Genomic DNA, 17,197 nt, shown 5'->3' with positions numbered 1-17,197 from the left:
CACAGTTTGAAGAACTAAAATAAGTCTTTTTGTATATTTTAGATCGTTTACAGAAACAGTTCTTCATTTGTTTTGTTTTTTTTACCTTTGTTTCTATTAAATATTGTTCCAGAAGAAATTTAAATATACATTCTATATACTTCCCAATTGGGATGTGTGGTACGGATTAGTGTATCTAATGTGGTATTTTATTTTAAAGATGACATTTTGCATTGAAAATAAACATATGGTACAACTAATAATTATATTCGGTAAACTTCATATTCATACGAAATGTTCCAAATTCAGTACATTTTAGAAATGTGAATCTCGTAATTGCATTGCAGGGTGGCTTTGTATAAAGTGTTGTTGTGGAATTGCATTGTCTCCTTTGTATTACTTGTTTTGTTGTCCTGTACGTTTTTACATTTACATTTATTTATTTTTTTAAATAATGGATCGATATGGATAGATTTTTGTTCAGTGTTTCGAAATAATACAAAATGGCTATATTTTATGATGCCGATTATATATCATGATAGCATAGATAAATAAGCATGATTCCCTGTCCCTCCACAATAAAGTAGGTCATTATTAAAATTATTTGACCTATTTTCTGAGTGGTGCCTCTTGGTATGATCTTATCAATTTCGTTCAACTGTCAGCTTATCACCTGACTTACCAAAAGTTTAATAATTAGAAAAGGCCAAATGAACCGCAACATCTAAAAGCCTGTGTAATGGTCCGGAAATAGCATACCTTATTTTTCTGGTGTTGGGTTGTCCTGTGACTCAACGAGGCGGAACTAAATGAAAGGAAAGTTGTTTCTACCGGAAACATTTCGAACAAGTACGCGTTCTCCCGTTGCCGTGGCAGCAGCGACTTCAGGAAGAACGTTAGGGCGATTTATGATGGATCCTCAAGAGACAGGTGATTAATTGTTTTAAAATATTCATAAACGTGCGAATTGAAAATAATCGACTGTATCTCCCGTTTGATTGTGCACTGGCGTCTTTAAAGCTGCAGTGCGTCCGCCATGCACCTGTTCTACAACCAGCTAGCTTACTGAAATCTGTCAGACTAACGTTAGTTTCATGATTGCCATCATATCTGTCGCGACTGTTCGCCGGATATTTAAAATTCTAGCTGTGGTTTTTGTAACGTTATTTACACTTCTTTATCTCAACTTTCTTTGAAACCCAAAAGATCTGCTGAGTGGCATCGAGAACATAGTTGACATGCAGAATTTGGAAGAAGAGGACTTTGCTGTTTCAAAGTGAGTTATAAAGATTGTTTTCTGTGAAAATGCAAGTAGCTTTATCAAATTTACACATCCATAATATTTTGTCCCTTCAGATCATCAGATGCTGATGCAGAATTTGACATGGTAATTGGGAACATCGAGGACATAATTATGGGTATTCATCTATTATTTTATTAAATCACTTATGACCATAACTTTAAATCATGAATATAATCTAGTAGAATTCATCTTTAACAAGGGTGATTCTTATTACATATCTGTCAAAAACATGTCCCAGTCAATTTATGTGGAAAATATGCTTAATATAATTTGTTTTAATGTCATTTATTTGTATTATTATGGGTTTGGGTGAAATATGACCTAGTTATCATGAAATTCACCAAGTTGTAACTAACACATTTTCTCCACAGAGGATGAATTCCAATATCTTCAGCAGTCTTTCATGGAGAAATATTACCTTGAGTTTGATGAGTCTGAGGAGAATAAGCTCAGCTATACACCTATATTTAATGAATATGTACGTGATACTTTGAGTTTTTATATCACACATTTGTGACCCTTGTTGAGATGGAAATACTAAACTGTCATTTATGATTTTTTTGCGATTTCAGATTGAAATTCTAGAAAAGCATCTAGAACAGCAGTTGGTAGAGCGAATTCCTGGATTCAACATGGATTCCTTCACCCATTCACTTAAGTATGGCGAATTCACCAGCTGTTCTAAACCTGAGTATAATCCTCAGGCTTACAAGAGCAACCCAGTCTAAGTCAGATGGGGGTTTCAGTCTTTTAGATGCCATGTGCCCCTAAATATGATCATGTAATGTGAGGGACCCCCATCCTAAAATTTAGAAGGCAGCTATATATTTTCAAGTATAAAGACCCAGTTTGTACTATAAAAAATTATATTACACATATGTATAAAATAATATTTGGAAAAAATATTTAGCTTCTATTACTTTACATCATTACTTTTTCCTTTTCACAATAGTACTGGACAGATAGATGTATTATTTATTAAAAAAAAAAAATTATTCTTTATAAAAAAAAAAAATCCATTATTATTTATTTATTTTGTTTTATCTTATTTTTATATATATACACTGTTTTTGCGGCCCCCTGGACCCCAGTTTAAAAAACCCTGGTTTAAAATGTGTTATTGTTATACACATAATTTACCACTAGATGGAGGTGTTTACATTGAAAATTATTCCTTAATGGTGACTTTTATCTGTTGATTTGTAATCCTCTTTTTTCCCCAATTAGACAGCACAAAGATGAAGTGTCAGGTGACATACTTGACATGCTGCTCACTTTCACTGACTTTATGGCCTTTAAAGAGATGTTCATTGATTACAGAGCAGTAAGTAAAAAAAATCTGTTCTTTTCTTTAAACTTCAAAATATAGGATTTATAATGTTTATTCAGATTCTTCTACAGTTAAGAGAAAAGCTGTTCTGCTTAGTTCACTTTGGCCTACTTTTCTACTACCATGAACAAAACCTATAAATGTGCCAGTAGTCTGTGGCAGAAACTCATTTTCCCAATCTTCTTGTTATAGGAAAAGGAGGGTAGAGGATTGGACCTTAGTACTGGACTGGTAGTGAAGTCATTAAATTCTGCTTCAGCTTCACCTCTGACCTCCAGCATGGCCTCACAATCGAGCTGAACCATTGAAAATGGGGATTTCATGTAGATGAACAATTATTTCTCCCCTTTAAAAAGATGAATATACATCGAAACTTCCTTTCCGACTCATCCCAAAACAAACATTGTTAATACTAAACTGACAGACGACAATCTTTGTTTAATTTAGGTTCACGTTTAAACGTAAGATTCAGGTTAACCGTCAGCTCATTCAATGAGACTCTTCTAACAGTATTCTCATGATCTGACACTAAATCACTAAATCCACTCAGTCTGGATTAGTTCTTCATATCTTGTTTTGGCCTACAGTGCAGCAAAACACTATTTCCGTTTCTGACCAAGTTGATGTAGAAAGTTGTAGAAAGTTTTAATGAGCCTCAACATCTCAAAGCTGCCATTGCATACTTTCACGCAAGAACCCCTCCATTTTATATATCATTAGATACCAAAATAATTCCTTTCACTTGACAATCAAAAAGGGCTTTTCATTAAAAAAGTATTATACAATGTGCCTGATATGACAACAGTTCTGAAAACCCCTTTTTAACATGCACAAGGCTTGAAGTTTCCCCAGGTGAAATATTACATTGTTAAAAAAATATATGTTTATACAAGAAACAATGCAAATAATCTCATAGTTTTTCCATGCTTTTTAATGTGATTTTGAGTCCATGTTTTGGATTTCTCTCATACATTGTGAAAGTGAGCTTTTTAAAATAATAAGTTTTGTTGATGTATACAGTGCAAATTTCAGCTTTTTTGCTCCCTTGTTTACATAGAATGTGTTGTTCCTACTAGATGAATGTTGCGTAATTGTGTACATTTGTTTATTATTTGTATATATAGAAATATTTGAGCCTGTGTATGGAAGAAATAAATAAAAAATTTCTTTAATCGTATTTTATCAAAACATTTTTATTCTCAAAACAATGAATCAATTTCGTTCTCAAGCATAACTGTACAATATTGCAAGAACCTTGTCCATGTTACAAACCATCTAGCAATTATGCTGGGCACCGTTATTCTGAAGGGTTGTCCGACGTTCCTGAAGAGGATTTTCAGCAATACCAAATCATCTGAGTATTATCCTCTTGTAAGTGTCCTCACATGGAGTATGACAGTGTTAATCAGAGGGTGGTCTACACAGGCACTGTACTCCCCGCTGCGTTTTGCCCTTCACCCCTCCAGCCCAAATAGGCAAAGTAGCTGCTTGCTGCATATAACAGGGTCACCACTATGGCAAAGAACTGCAAGAAGAAATATATGAATAAAAATGATGAAGATCTTACAAATTTTACTCAAGTATAATATGGATGTAGTTCACAAAAGAATATATTTTAAAAAAAAGTTAATAGGGTCCAATGTTTTGGACCCGAATGACCTTTATTGTATTGTAATATTTTTTTCCCCAGGATGGTAAGGGAAGGTACCGCTTTTTTCGCCTCTGATTGGCTAGAAGGGCTCTCCTCCGATTGGTTATTTGATGTGGCCGTGAAACGTCATCTCTTCAGATGAGAACTGAGAAGTTATACATATACACACACACACTACACACATACAACCTCTAAACCTACCCATCACACACACTAACCCGAGCCCTAAACCTACACACACACACACACACACACACACACACTAACCCGAGCCCTAAACCTACCCATCACACACACACACACTAACCCAAATCAAATAACCAATCGGAGGAGAGCCCTTCAAGCCAATCAGAGGCAAAAAAGGCGGTACCTTCCCCCACCATCCTGGGAGAAAAAATATCGCTCCTGGGGGCGGGTTTATGTACATTTTAGGGTTGGTGATGTCACTAACCCGGGAGGAATGTCGTGTAGTCCCTACCAGCCGTTTGTTGTACCGTATTTTCCGCACTATACGGCGCACCGGATTATAAGGCGCACCTTCAATGAATGACCTATTTTAGAACCTTTTTCATATATAGGGCGCACCGGATTATAAGGCGCATAAGATACTGCAGTCCAACGTTTGACTGGGTTTGCGTTATGCATCCACTAGATGTCAAAAAATGTCAACAAAACAGTCCGATAAAGTCAAACTTCATTAAGCGTTCTGACAACTCCGTTCACTCCCATGGTAACGTTGTTCAAACGTTAAAGGAAAACTCCGGTCAATTTTAACATTGAGCTCATTTTTTGTAAATTGGGAGTGCTGTCAGTACAGATAACAACGACAAAAACCGGTGTTGCCTACACCGTGTTATCCTCTTTTAAAAATTTGCACCCTGTTGACTTAAACGGGACAAGTTTTAAACCGGCTTTTAGCCTCTTAACAACCTTAATGTGTCATTACAAGTGCACAGCCATGTGAGTGAACACGGTGAATCTGACTGCAGTAAATGTGAAAGATATGAATAAAAATGATGTTTATTCAGCCAGCTCACATACCCGTATTTTCTTCCTGTTTTCGGTCGAAGTCCACAGTAGGTGATTGTCGAGTGGGCGCGCGCGATCATTGGTAACTAAGCAACAGTGGAGACTCAGACTGTCAGCTGTCAGCCGATGACGGTGCTGTGTGGTGTTCTGAGAATATCAGCTCAAATGCATAGTTCATCCGAATCAGATGTTGAACACACGGAGGAGGTTTGATCGCGCTCGCGCGAACTCGACAATCAACTACTGTGGACTTCGGCCGAAAACAGGAAGTAAATACGGGTATGTGAAGCCGGCTGAATAAAGAGATTATTGCTGCCTTCGTGAAAGCTCGGATCACAGATGAGACTGATATATCAGCCCAGGCATCCACGATCCATTGGCAGATAGTGGCGTAAGTCGCTCGGCGCTGTCTCCCCGTCTTGGTGAACGTGTGTTCACCATCCATATATAAGGCGCTCCGGATTATAAGGCGCACTGTCGGTTTTTGAGAAAATTAAAGGCTTTTAAGTGCGCCTTATAGTGCGGAAAATACGGTAGTCTTTTTCTTTAAAAGCAAATATCTTCCTTCCCAGTCACACTAACTAAAGTTAGAAAAGTGAAATCATACTTAACCACCTCTTTAAGCTGTTAACCTTTACACATGGAGGAGGTATAAATTGTGATTACACTCCTCCACTGTAGAGCAGAGTGGGGTTGTCATGTGCTTGCTGCACATTTTAATCTAGACTCTGGCCCATGTGGTTTTTAAAGCCCAATAAAACTCTATTATACTATACCAAAATACTACTCTACAGAACCTTGCTTTTGAACTCATCTGACAGTTTCACATTTTTACCATCTCCTAAAAGCCTTTTAATTGATCTATAATACTGTATTGAGTAATGAAACATGCTTTATACAGTTAAATTGAAGGCCTTGCTTCAGATTAGATGCTTTGGCATAGCAACTTATATTTTTTAATCAATATTTTCTAAGAAGGCTCTATCTACAGTCAACTGCCATTCAAACATTTATTTATAAGATTTCTTAATGTTTTTGAAAGAAGTCTCTCAGGCTCACCAAGGCTGCATTTATTTGATCAAAAATATTATAAAACATTGTTACAATTCTTTTTTTTAAATAAATGTTTTTATTTTAATATATTTTAAAATTTGGAAATTATTCATGTGATAGCAAAGCTGAATTTTCAGCATCATTACTCCAGTCTTCAGAGTCACATGATCCTTCAGAAATCATTCTAATATGCTGATTTGCTGCTCAAGAAACATTTCTTATTATCAGTGGTGAAAACAGTTGTGCCGTTTAATTTTTTTTGTGGAAACCAGAATAATTTTTTTTCATGATTCTTTGATAATTCATTTCTTTAAATAATAATAATAATAAAAAACTCGTACTAACCCATACTTTTAAACGGTAGTAATTTGTTAGGTCTTGACATCTGAATCACCTGACCTGTTATCAGTGGGTGCTTCACAGATACACCTTACTTTACTTAAGAAATGAGGTATGAAGTGTACAGTCAGACACACCTCTTTCAGCTCATTGTGTGTGAACGTGTGGAGTGTGAGTTCAAGAGATGTTTTCACTCACTGCAGAAGTTCCCAGATGACCATGGTAAAACCCATTTGGAACGGATGCAGCATTAGCCAAAAAGGCAGTTAGGTATAGAACAGCTGCGACTGAGTAAAACACCATGAGCTACAAGGAAGAAAGGGAGACATGATTACAAACTTGATTTGATCAACAAAGTCTTGATTCAAATATGCTATCTCCTCCATGAGACGAGAGAGAGTCTCACCACCAAAGGCCAGGGTATTGAGGGTAGACTCTGATGAAACCTCAGCGATAGCACAACCAACAGGGCGATGCTCAAAAGCCACAGAGACACGCTGACAAGCATGACCCAGACATAAGCAGATGCAGAGGAGTATGGAGTACTGGCGATCAGCGACCAAACCAGTAATCCAACAACCTGAACAGAGGATGATCATATGTTAAACATCAAGGAAAAATACGGTCACTTTTTTAAATTTTTTATTGTCCATACAACAAAGTCAGTGGAGTCTAAAAACAGCATTGGACCCTATTGACTTTCTTCGTATGAAAACTTTTTCCAAATGATCTTCTTTTGTGTTTCACAGAAGAAAGAAAGCCATACATGTTTCAAAAAGGACATAAGGGTGACTAAATGATTGCAGAATTTTCATTTTGGGGGAAATTAATCCTTTAAGTCAAGAAAACCTTTAGTTATCATTTTTAGAGTATTTTCACTAAGGCTTTTCTAAACGTAAAGGTATTGTAATTAATGTTGATGACATACTATATATGCTCTGAAACACATGACCTTTAAAATGAAAGTGACGTGAGTGTGAATCATCCTGGTGATGGTCATTAGATATCTTATATTATATGATATTATCTCATATTTAGAATTGGAAGTATTGATGTATGTCCTCAGGAATGTTTTCACAATCAGTTATACATTTAAAAAAGAAATACAAGTACAGAAATATATATTTTTTTATATGAACAGATGGTGTCAATGACATTCATTTGTACAATGAATATCAAAAGTTCATGATGTATTATTCATCCGATAAAAGTCTCAGATTTCAGGCTGTGTCTAACACAAGATACCAACAAACAACAACTGTGACTTGCTCCACAGAATAAAGACTAAAAACAGACATCTCAGGTCAAATATTCACTAAAGCTTAATATTATTGCATTTATATTTACTGATTCAACAATGATTACATAAGTTATGTATTTGTTTTGAGGGAAGCATTTTATTAGGGTTATTGATCCAATAATTGATGATACGATAGATAAGATGATTATTTTCTTAAATACTGATATTCAGAAATATTTATTGTACAATTTAATTAGTCATTTATGTTTGCTCATAGTCAGATAAATATTTTTCTGTATGCTTTGTCTTGATAGTGGCATGTCCATATGTACAGCTGAATCTAGTTTTAATGTTTCTAAATAACACAGCGACATAGATCAGTGAAAAACACCTAATACAAGTACCAAAATGTAAACATTACATCTACCTCTACGCAAACTCTGTGTAAGCATGCAGGACTGTGTGTGGTAATAAATCTAACACTGGCACAATATCCTAGTTGTATGAAACATTATGACCATAATCCATAGTACATGGGCCTGGTTAGTTTCTGTTTTATCAACCAACACTGACAACGTCTCAGTATTTCTCATACTGGAAACCCAGCATTATTTTTAAAGAATGAAGAAACAGCGTAGAAAAGTGGGTGTGAGTGTATGAAGGGAGAAATAAATAGTTTTGAAAAGCAAAAACAGAGTAAAAAACACTTCAATGTATGATAAAGCATGGAAAATGTAATTGACAGGTTTTCCAACTTACAATCTCAGCCAAAAGTAGAATACCAGGAATGCCCTTAATGAAGTTCATGTCAACACTCGATGGTATTCCATAACTTCTTTGAGGTTCTTGAGAGCTGGTCTGAGTGCTGACCTTACCAGGGAAATCTGCCATTTCTTCTCAGTATAAGAGTTGATTATAGGAAAATGTCACTTTAGAAAAAAAAAGAAAGCCTGAACCTGAGTGGAGACAGACCAGAACAGGTAATGCAGGTGTTGTCACTACCTAGCAACTTAGTTTTCTCTCTTTCACACCCGCCCGCCCGCTCTCTCTCTCTCTCTCTCTCTCTCTCTCTCTCTCTCTCTCTCTCTCTCTCTCTCTCTCTCTCTCTCTCTCTCTCTCTCTCTCTCTCTCTCTCTCTCTCTCTCTCTCTCTCTCTCTTTCCATACACCTTTGCACACCTAAAATGTATTTAATGTGATCATGCAAGTTAGGCGGATACATCTGTTTGACAAAGTAATAAATAACTTCAGTAAGCATAATAAAAGTGAGAACCCTCTCCCTTCCTCTTATAAAAAAGGAAACAGCAGGATAGCAAACAATAGAAGTTACAATTAAGGGTTAAAAACCTTAAATGGTCATAATCATTGACAGAAGAGGATATGTTGCATGTGCACAAGTATTACAAGTAAAACAAATTAACACAATTTTACACACACACGTATATATATACACACACACACATAATGTGTGTACAACACAGTATATATATGGTCATGGTGGTGGACTTTGAATGTGACTCAAAATGACTTTTGAAAGCTACTCAACAGCAATGCACACAAAATGCAAAATGAAACAAGCGGAGAAAACAAAACAAAAAAACAGTATAACTGTAAGTAATGGCTACTTTTAACACTCATAACATTCGTCATTCAAATATGAAACTGTTTATTATGTGTAATACTCTTTCCTATATACAAAATTCATTCACTCCTTGCTTTGAAACACTCACGTTATATACAACAATTAAAAAATAATTCTTTAACATATCGTCCACTAACCTGCAACAGTTATTTGCACTGTACTGTTCTCGTTGACTCAGGTCATTTTTAGCCACTTTTCTGCAGCGGACAGATGTAAAGCTTTGTCGTTTATTTTTGCTGGTATCTACTCTCTGTGAGGTATGAAACAGACTTTGGTCCCTGAAGAACCATCCAGTTAACCTTTTCACCACAAAAAAAAAAAAAGTTGTCAGAAGTGGGATTCGAACCCACGCCTCCAGAGGAGACTGCGACCTGAACGCAGCGCCTTAGACCGCTCGGCCATCCTGACACTCTGAACAGTGGGTACTTTTTGGCCCTCTAGTGGTGGTGACTTTATTTTTCTCATTTTTCTCTTGTTTCTTTAATGTAACGGTTAAAAACAGCCATACAATTTATATTATATCCAGCAATGTATATTATCTAGATTATCTACTACATTATAGTGTTAATGTTTTTGTTTTTTTTTGTCCTCTGACATAGGGTGGCCATTTCTATAACACCAAATTAGATTTCCCTCTAAATTGATTTCCAGGGGTATTTTTTACATGTATAAGGGCAAATTCTCTAACCATATTAAATGTAGGCCTATGCTTTTTTCAAGCTTTTTTATTCTCTTTCATGCAAATTCTTAATTTTATTGCAATTAGAATAATAAGACACTATAGGGCTGATACCAATCACATACATTTCAGTATCCACAAAATCCATCTTTGCAATGCAGAAACGGCACAGCAACTGAAGTGGCATTTGGATGCATTTACACTGCTATTACAATTGCAGGTGTCCTAGAATGTTTTTTTTTATTTTTTTTATAATGTTTCCTGGGTTGCCCTTATAATGTCAAAAATAGTCATAATTTAGAAATAAAAGGCATTTTTCCTAGTCTGATTTTAGCCTCTGATTTGAACACTCTGTTTGAAGGGGCGTGTCTGCTGTGTGTAACCAGCCTCTGCTGTGATTGGCTGACATGCTTGCATATGAAATAGCTATGTATTACATGTGAAACTCTCTCGAATAATTTTACTACAGCTATTATACGTTTTTACTATTACAGCTATCGAGATTAACGAATCATAAGATGTTTTTAAAGTATTTAGATCTATTCCCATCACATACAATGTTGCCGTGATGACTGAGCATTGAGCAAGCAGATGACAGTCTGTTGATCCGATCGCGAGAATGAAGATCTTATCATTGCAACGCAGTTTCTGCACTCTCTCTAATGCTTTCACCAATGCAAACACGATCATGTAAATACAGTAAGAGCTTCGTTGTGCAGTGTAACGTGCGTCATTGAATTCATAACGAGTTTGGCAAGTGTCCAGATAAACTTGCTCTGTGTAAAGATTGTTCTTTGTTCGCTTTCTGTATATAATTTATTCACAATTTAAATAAGTTTTTTTCATCCTACTAAAAGAAACGAAGTGAAGTTGATATTTTAGTCACTGGCTTGACTTACTGATGCATAAACAGTATTGAACGATTTTGAGAGAAAGATTACCTGTTTGAACTTGAACAATTACACATCAGAAAGTGTTGCTTGGTAGCTCGATCCGAGGCCAGCTCTGTATTGGCCCAAGTTGAGGAAACCGTCGTCGGTGAAATGTTTGGAAATTTCCAGAGAAAATAAAATTAACCCATTGTTTCTTCAGAGGCTCGGATGAAGGAACTAAAAAATAATTTTGTGTACATCCAAACACTGAGCAACTGCTATGCTTCGGCTGCGCAGTTCCGCCTGGCATTGAACATGGGCTGGCATTTGCAAATTCTTGGAGTCGTACATATTAATGATCCCGACTGTTGCGTCACAGTCGGTGTTATGTGGAGATTCGCCTATTTTTCAGGGGTGTTTTTCAAAAACGAGATTTAAGTAAGAAGGAGAAAACAATGGTGTCTGAGACTCACTGTGTGTCATGTCCATGTACTGAAATCTTGTTATTTAACTATGCCAAAATAAATTCAATTTCACATTCTAGGGCACCTTTAAATATATTGCTAACACTTTTTAGGGTTTTCATTTATTTTCACAAGTTAACTAAATGAGTTAATGAACAATACTGTTAATTTCAGCATTTACTAATACATTGCAAAGATGGATTTTGTGGATACTGAAATGTATGCGATTGGTATCAGCCCTATAGTGTCTTATTATTCTAATTGCAATAAAATTAAGAATTTGCATGAAAGAGAATAAAAATGCTTGAAAAAAGCATAGGCCTACATTTAATATGGTTAGAGAATTTGCCCTTATACATGTAAAAAATACCCCTGGAAATCAATTTAGAGAATCTAATTTGGTGTTATAGAAATGGCCACCCTATGTCAGAGGACACACAAAAAAAAACATTAACACTATAATGTAGTATATAATCTAGATAATATACATTGCTGGATATAATATAAATTGTATGGCTGTTTTTAACCGTTACATTAAAGAAACAAGAGAAAAATGAGAAAAATAAAGTCACCACCACTAGAGGGCCAAAAAGTACCCACTGTTCAGAGTGTCAGGATGGCCGAGCGGTCTAAGGCGCTGCGTTCAGGTCGCAGTCTCCTCTGGAGGCGTGGGTTCGAATCCCACTTCTGACAACTTTTTTTTTTTTTGTGGTGAAAAGGTTAACTGGATGGTTCTCCAGGGACCAAAGTCTGTTTCATACCTCACAGAGAGTAGATACCAGCAAAAATAAACGACAACAGCAAAGTTTTACATCTGTCCGCTGCAGAAAAGTGGCTAAAAATGACCTGAGTCAACGAGAACAGTACAGTGCAAATAACTGTTGCAGGTTAGTGGACGATATGTTAAAGAATTATTTTTTAATTGTTGTATATGTTTCAAAGCAAGGAGTGCAATGAACTTTGTATAGGAAAGAGTATTCTACATAATAAAAAGTTTCATATTTGAATGATGAATGTTATTAGTGTTAAAAGTAGCCATTACTTACAGTTATACAGTTTTTTCCCGCTTGTTTCTGTGTTGATAAAGTGATAAGATATGTTAAAGAATTCTTTTTTAACTGTTTACTCAAGACTGATTATCTAGAATCTGCCCTATTAGCTTAGCTCCTCCCTTCATTAAACTCAGTCTGCCGTTTTTATCTCCTTGCCAGAACATTTAACAGCAACATTCAAGTAAGAAATGTATTTATTGAAGCTAAAGTTATTCAATCAAAAGCAGTGAGTAAATTAAGTTTTTTCTTTTTTTTTATTCATATTAGCAGCATATACAACAGTAGGCACTGTATATTACGCTGCTGTCACTTTAATACACAGATCTAATATGTGTCACGTAATGCACACAAGAAAAGGTAAGATCCAAGCGCAGTTTATTAGGGTAATCCCAAGCGGCAACATTCTAATCTGAAAAATGAAGCCTACCCGGAAGTGCGAAAAACTGCAATACATCTAAAATCCGCTAGAGGCAGGTCCCAAAAGGGAGCAAATGTCCATAGAACCCATGTTAAAATGTCAGTTTTCACAGTATAAATTCATGTTTTTACAGGTTGGTCCCATGGACTTTTATTTTATTTTTCGATAAGTTCCGAGTGCCTGACAACTGTGAGGGGGGTGAATTTTTTTCTAACTCGTTAGTTTAGATAGTATTTAGATATAAAATGTATGACAAATAAGGCCGTGGTTAACTTTGATTGACAGCTTGATTGACAGCTGATAATGGGCTGCGCCGAGTGGAATTCCTGAAATTTGACGTCTCTGCCATGATCTGACACAACACATCATACCATCTCTGTATTCTTTCTGCACTTTTTTATTGAAATATCGTACATAAAATGAGTTGCTCGGCTATAAACTGCACTAACCGACACTGTAGGAGTACTTCGCTCCATTTTTCCCGGTAAGTGACATTCCACTATTATTTCACTTAGTTAGCACTATTTAGCATCAATGTTTGTGGGCAGTGGCACTGCAACAGTTAGCATTAAATCGCCTCAGATAAGTTAGCGTCCGAGGTACTTTACCTATGGTTATAACTGACGTGTGAAACACTGTAAATGCATCTGCCAAATTAATAAATGTAACATAAGAATAGACTGATATATCCCACATTGGAGTGTTAATATATTTTGATGGTTTGTACTCTTCAGCAGCTTTGCAGTGAATGTAGTAGCCATAGACTGTAAAAAGTAGCCTAGTCTGCCAGTCGATCTTGTAACGTTACAGATAGCCTAGGCTGTTTGGCTGAAAAGCCGCATCCACCGGCCGGCTCAGTCTCACACAAAGCCCGCCCTTTTACCCATATATGGATTGGCTAGAAGGTGGGCGGGGTTAGGATTTCCCAAGATTTTCAAAAGATGGCGCCGCCCATACCCCCCATAAACGGCCTCAAAACCGTTATTCAGAAAGTCTATGGGTGATGTCACAGACGCTTTGTCCATTTTTGCTACAGTCTATGGGTAATCCGTACTCACAATCCAGCCAGGCAAAAGGTCAAAATCCATAAACGACAGTCCAAAAAGAAGAAACAATCAAGAGTGGAACAGAGAAGTGCAACAAGACAATAAACAAGGAATCCACAACGAACACAGAAACAGACAGGGTATAAATAGCCAGGTGCAAACGATGTGAGTGGGAACAGCTGTGTGCAATGATCATATGATGAGTACAGACAAAGGATTATGGGAATTGCAGTTCATGAGTTGGTGACGATAAGGGATAGAGACCTCTAGTGGACACCCAGGGAACCCCAACCAGACACTGTGACACTACCCCCCTCTCTACGGAGCAGCTACCAGATGCTCCACCAAAAAAAAAAAAAAAAAAACAGTCCAGGAGGAAGGTGGATCGGTGGAGGATTAGGGGGAGGGATGGGGGGCCAGGTCCATGGAGGGGAACAAGAACCGGACTGGATGGCTCAACCGGTGACCAGGGTGGAGCAGGTCGTGCAGCCAGCCAGGGCGGAGCAGACAGTCCATCGGGCGGCCAGGGCGGAGCAGACAGTCCATCGGGCGGCCACGGCATAACAGACAGTCCATTGGGCGGCCAGGGCGGAGCAGACAGTCCATCGGGCGGCCACGGCATAACAGACAGTCCATTGGGCGGCCAGGGCGTAGCAGACAGTTCATCGGGCGGCCAGGGCAGAGACCTCTCCTTGGGTGGCCAGAGCGGAACCTGCCATTCGGGAGACCAGCGCGGAGCAGACTTTGCAGATGGCCAGGGCGGAACCTGCCATTCGGGAGACCAGTGAGGAACAGATTGTGCAGATGGCCAGGGTGGAACCTGCCATTCCGAAGGTCCTTCGGGCAGCCATGGCACAGGAACATGAACTGAACCCGGCTCAGGAACAGGAACAGACGCCGGCTCAGGAACAGGAACAGACGCCGGCTCAGGAACAGGAACAGACGCCGGCTCAGGAACAGGAACAGACGCCGGCTCAGGAACAGCAACAGACACCGGCTCGCCCTCCTGGGCAGCACTGGCGGTCTCAGGGACAGCTTCCTCCGCAGCGGTCTCGGGGACAGCATCCTCCGCAGCGGCCTCGGGACAGCTTCCTCCGCAGCGGCCTCGGGGACAGCTTCCTCCGCAGCGGCCTCGGGACAGCTTCCTCCGCAGCGGCCTCGGGGACAGCTTCCTCCGCAGCGGCCTCGGGACAGCTTCCTCCGCAGCGGCCTCGGGGACAGCTTCCTCCGCAGCGGCCTCGGGACAGCTTCCTGGGCAGCGGCCTCGGGGACAGCTTCCTCCGCAGCGGCCTCGGGGACAGCATCCTCCGCAGCGGCCTCGGGACAGCTTCCTCCGCAGCAGCCTCGGGGACAGCTTCCTCCGCAGCGGCCTCGGGGACAGCTTCCTCCGCAGCGGCCTCGGGGACAGCTTCCTCCGCAGCGGCCTCGGGAACAGCTTCCACGTGGACAGTCTCTGACTCGGCAGACGTAACGTGAACAGTCTCTGGCTCGGCAGACGTGACGTGAACCGTCTCTGGACCGGCAGAACCCATGTGCTTCCTCCATGCCTGCAGAACGGCCAATGCGTAGAAGGTGAAGACAGCCCTCTTGGCCATGGCAGGACTGATGGTAGAAAGAGTAGGCTCAGGAATGGTCTCCATGGACATAGCAGGGAGTTCTGGCACCACAGGACATGTGGGCTCAATATGCAATATGCAATATGCAGGACAATATGCACATGCGATTTCTTTACTTGCTTACATTTACTTGTTTACGTTAAAAACATAATAGACTGTGTTTATGTGAACTTTGTGAGTTTTTGACATAACCTTATGTGTATTTGACAGTTTAAGCACAATAAGACGTGAAATAGAACTTAGTTTAATAATCACGGGACGCGCCGTCTGATCTCCAGCTTTCTGTGCGCGTGCTTCGTATGTGTGCCTCAGAAAACGGAATGTTTTTCTTTCCACTCAAAGATGGAATCATCATTTACAAGATGGTATAATAAATGATCTGTGGGGTATTTTGAGTTGAAACTTCACAGACACATTCTGGGGACACCTGAGACTTATATTACATCTTGTAAAAAGGGGAATAATAGGTCCACTTTAATACTTTATGAGTTTGTACTTGAAGAGTAATGCTTAAATATAAAATCCATTTAGAATTGAAAACTTCAATTCAAATGGGAAAACTACAAAAAAAATATTGTTTATAGGAAAAACAGGAAATTCTGTCAGTGGCAAAAGAGAGTCATGGCGTTTACTGTAAATCATCATGTGGAACATTAAGGGTAAGTAAATGATATTTTTTAAACAAGGTTTTAGCAATCATTTTTACATATTTTTTTACTTATATCTCCATTTATATTTCTCACTGTCTCAACCACTTTTCAGATTGTTCCAATGCCTCTGCATTGGTTTCCGTACAGTAGAGGTCTGACAGATTACAGTAGCTAGACTATGCGAGTTGAACCTCTGAACCTTCCTCTATCTTTACATTCATTAATTTAGCAGAAGCTTTTATCCAAAGAGTTACTAGTATGTTCCTCACTTGTATGACGATAACTCTTTGATGATTCATCAGTTAGAGCGTAATGTGAAATTCAACAAAAATCTGTGTTCATAATCTTTGTGCTTGCTTTGTGGAAGAGGTGGTGTGGGTCTTTTTCCTGAAAACTACCCTTTCCGGCATTCCTCATCTCAGTGTCACACACATGCACAAATAATGTTTTTTCTATGTGTAGGTGTGGTATGGTGTTGTTGCTTCCCATCATATAAGCAAGACAGAGACCCTTCTGTGTGCCTGTGTAATCAAAAAGCACTGTAGTAATGTCACAGCATGGTGAGAATCCACTGCCGGAGAGGTCATTGTTCTTCCAGACAATACAGCAGACACATGACTTTATTTTGGGAAAGAGAATTCTAATGATCTATGTGACTCCCAGTTGTTAAAAGTTTAATGCTGTCATAACATCAGTGAGGGAGCTTAATGGAATTTAATTAACTCCACAAATAGTAGGGAAATTTCTCACAAAATTATGTCACAGGTTTTAGTTGCTTCCGCAATATGACTCTTTGACCTTTATCTGACACGTCAGGCATTTCATGCCAGTGCAT

The 17,197-nt window shown here is 38.6% G+C and overlaps 2 protein-coding genes and 2 non-coding genes across 5 annotated transcripts; 2 read left to right on the top strand and 2 right to left on the bottom strand.

The window, feature by feature from the left end:
• Positions 1–779: 779 nt before the first annotated feature.
• arl2bp (ADP-ribosylation factor-like 2 binding protein) lies at positions 780–3,786 on the top strand. Its single transcript, XM_056254257.1, has 7 exons — positions 780–909; positions 1,186–1,255; positions 1,336–1,397; positions 1,654–1,760; positions 1,855–1,940; positions 2,510–2,606; positions 2,805–3,786. Exons 1-7 carry the CDS (start codon positions 789–791, stop codon positions 2,910–2,912), a joined length of 651 nt encoding a protein of 216 aa, XP_056110232.1. The 5' UTR covers positions 780–788; the 3' UTR covers positions 2,913–3,786.
• On the bottom strand, positions 3,765–8,972 carry pllp (plasmolipin). 2 transcript variants are annotated; one of them, XM_056254303.1, is made up of 5 exons: positions 8,864–8,972; positions 8,684–8,827; positions 7,091–7,264; positions 6,883–6,990; positions 3,765–4,137 (listed from the first exon to the last, which is right to left on the bottom strand). In XM_056254303.1, exons 2-5 carry the CDS (start codon positions 8,813–8,815, stop codon positions 4,030–4,032), a joined length of 522 nt encoding a protein of 173 aa, XP_056110278.1. In that variant the 5' UTR covers positions 8,816–8,827; positions 8,864–8,972; the 3' UTR covers positions 3,765–4,029. The 2 variants fall into 2 exon arrangements, with proteins under 2 accessions (XP_056110278.1, XP_056110285.1); XM_056254310.1 differs by lacking the exon at positions 8,864–8,972 and having other exon boundaries at positions 8,684–8,852.
• Positions 8,973–9,890: 918 nt separating this feature from the next.
• Positions 9,891–9,973, bottom strand: trnal-cag (transfer RNA leucine (anticodon CAG)). Its single transcript has one exon. It is a non-coding gene; the product is annotated as a tRNA-Leu (tRNA).
• Positions 9,974–12,190: 2,217 nt separating this feature from the next.
• On the top strand, positions 12,191–12,273 carry trnal-cag (transfer RNA leucine (anticodon CAG)). Its single transcript has one exon. It is a non-coding gene; the product is annotated as a tRNA-Leu (tRNA).
• Positions 12,274–17,197: the final 4,924 nt, after the last annotated feature.

This window comes from Rhinichthys klamathensis, unplaced genomic scaffold (genome assembly GCF_029890125.1).
Source record: "Rhinichthys klamathensis goyatoka isolate OS25496 unplaced genomic scaffold, OSU_Roscu_1.1 h1tg000005l_1, whole genome shotgun sequence".
Taxonomy (NCBI): domain Eukaryota; kingdom Metazoa; phylum Chordata; class Actinopteri; order Cypriniformes; family Leuciscidae; genus Rhinichthys; species Rhinichthys klamathensis.
The sequence above is the reverse complement of the archived record's forward strand: the minus strand, read 5'-3'. Positions and strand labels throughout refer to the sequence as shown.

Coding starts and splice junctions, on each gene's coding strand:
- arl2bp (XM_056254257.1), top strand. CDS start 789: ATGAAAGGAAAGTTGTTTCTACCGGAAACATTTCGAACAAGTACGCGT. Junction 1,256..1,335: donor GAGGACTTTGCTGTTTCAAA/GTGAGTTATAAA, acceptor TTGTCCCTTCAG/ATCATCAGATGCTGATGCAG. Junction 1,398..1,653: donor CATCGAGGACATAATTATGG/GTATTCATCTAT, acceptor TTTTCTCCACAG/AGGATGAATTCCAATATCTT.
- pllp (XM_056254303.1), bottom strand. CDS start 8,815: ATGGCAGATTTCCCTGGTAAGGTCAGCACTCAGACCAGCTCTCAAGAA. Junction 7,265..8,683: donor TTCTACTTTTGGCTGAGATT/GTAAGTTGGAAA, acceptor TCCTCTGTTCAG/GTTGTTGGATTACTGGTTTG. Junction 6,991..7,090: donor CAATACCCTGGCCTTTGGTG/GTGAGACTCTCT, acceptor TCTTCCTTGTAG/CTCATGGTGTTTTACTCAGT.